General features: G+C 44.2%; 1 protein-coding gene across 1 annotated transcript; it reads right to left on the minus strand.

The window, feature by feature from the left end:
* Nucleotides 1-850: 850 nt before the first annotated feature.
* On the minus strand, nt 851-1,249 carry LOC143620830 (uncharacterized). Its single transcript, XM_077092424.1, has one exon. The coding sequence runs from the start codon at nt 1,247-1,249 to the stop codon at nt 851-853; it is 399 nt and encodes a 132-aa protein (XP_076948539.1).
* Between the last annotated feature and the right edge of the window lie 550 nt (nt 1,250-1,799).

Below are 1,799 nucleotides of genomic sequence, written 5' to 3' on the forward strand. Positions count from 1 at the left end.
TGATTTGGTCAATGAACGGCAAGGGAAAACGGTCTTTAGATGTTGCCGCGTTCAACTTTCTGTAATCAACACAAATCCGCCACCCGGTTACCGGTCGGGTGGCAATTTCCTCACCTTCCTCGTTACGGGTTATCTGAATACCCGCCTTCTTTAAGAACAGTTTGTGTTGGACTTACCCACGTGCTATCTGAGATCGGGAAGATGATGCCCACATCCAACCACTTCAAAACTTCCTTCTTCACTACCTCCCACATGTTTGGATTTAACCTTCTCTGTGCATCATGGGTGGGTTTTGCCTCGGGATCGGTGATAATCTTATGCATGACAATGGATGTGCTGATCCCTCTCAAATCTGCTATCATCCAACCAATCGCCGCCTTATGCTCTCTCAGAACTTCCATCAACGCCTTCTTTTGCTCTTCTTACAAATTTGCGGCGATGATGGCCGGTAAAGTCTCTCCTTCCCCCAAAAATATGTACTTCAGGTGTCTCGGGAGCTCCTTCAACTCCACAGCCGGTGAACTTTCCAACGATGGTCTCAACTTTGAATCTATCGTGTCAAGCAATCTCTCTACCTGCTGAGACCATGGCGGTTTCCCAATACTTGCAGCATATAACTCTACCGCCTCTTCTTCTTCTTGTAATTGCAATGCGTGCCCAACTGTTTTCCTGCAACAAATATCACACTCCTCTATGGCATCATCCTCACTTTCGTGAGGGTTCAACCCGTCAATGACTTCAGCCTTGAAGAATTCGTCACTCACCAGAGGGTTAGACACGTTTGAAAACACATTAAGCCGAAGATTCTTATTACCAAAAGCCATGTCCACTACCCCGGTTCTACATTTTATTAAAACATTTGCGGTGGCCAAAAGGGCCGACCGATAATCACGTTTGGTTGCCATTTCGGGTCAATCGTCACGTAGTCTAGAACCAGGAAGTCAATCGGGTAATAGAAATCTTCTATCATCACATTCACAATGGTCACGATTCCCCTAGGAAGCTTGAGTGTCGGATCGGCCAACACCACGGTGGTGTCGACTTTTCTAAGTGGACCAAAGTCGTATTGGTCATACAAGCTTCTCGGGATAATACTCACACCAGCCCCAAGATCTAACAAAGCCCTAGTCATTTTAAAATCGCCCACTTGAATAGGTATAATTGGCATTCCCGGATCTTGAAGCTTGGGTGGGAGGATTCCCATCAAAATCGAACTCACATTTGTAGTTAAGTCAACTTGTTTGGGCATATTATGAGTTCGTTTTTTAGTGCACAAGTCTTTTAAATATTTAGCATATGCAGGCACTTGTTTAATTGCATCTATGAGGGGTAAATTAATTTTTACTTGTTTAAATATTTCCCACATTTCCTTCTGCTGTGGGCCCCTCTTTCTAAGTGACGATGAGGTTTCGGGGTTCACCAATGCCCGAGGAAATGGAACGGTTTTACTCGTTGGGCCCGTCTCCTTGGCGGTTGGTGTTCCCGTTTTAATTTCAGTTTCAATTTTATTATAGGATTTTTTCGATTTAAAGGAGCTGCTACTTTGATGGCTTGGGTTCTTCAAGGTATCACTCGACAACTTGGATGGATTTCTTTTCAAACTAGCCACTTCCTCAGCAAGCTGGCTCACCTATTTATCTCTCGCAGCATTAGCTTTCTCCTGGAGCTCTAATCTTTGATTTACACTTTTATTTTGAGCCTCCTGATCCGTCTTCATCTACTTTAAAAAGTTCATCACATCCTTAATCGACTCTTCCTTATTACCCGAAGAACTTCCTTGCCCTTGAGTTGCCCCTTGA

This window comes from Bidens hawaiensis, unplaced genomic scaffold, assembly GCF_021521415.1.
Source record: "Bidens hawaiensis isolate Kalapana, Puna unplaced genomic scaffold, B.hawaiensis_p1.1 tig00002717_1, whole genome shotgun sequence".
Taxonomy (NCBI): domain Eukaryota; kingdom Viridiplantae; phylum Streptophyta; class Magnoliopsida; order Asterales; family Asteraceae; genus Bidens; species Bidens hawaiensis.

Bases quoted from the DNA above. Each gene is read 5' to 3' on its own strand.
- LOC143620830 (XM_077092424.1), bottom strand. From the start codon at position 1,249: ATGCCCAAACAAGTTGACTTAACTACAAATGTGAGTTCGATTTTGATG.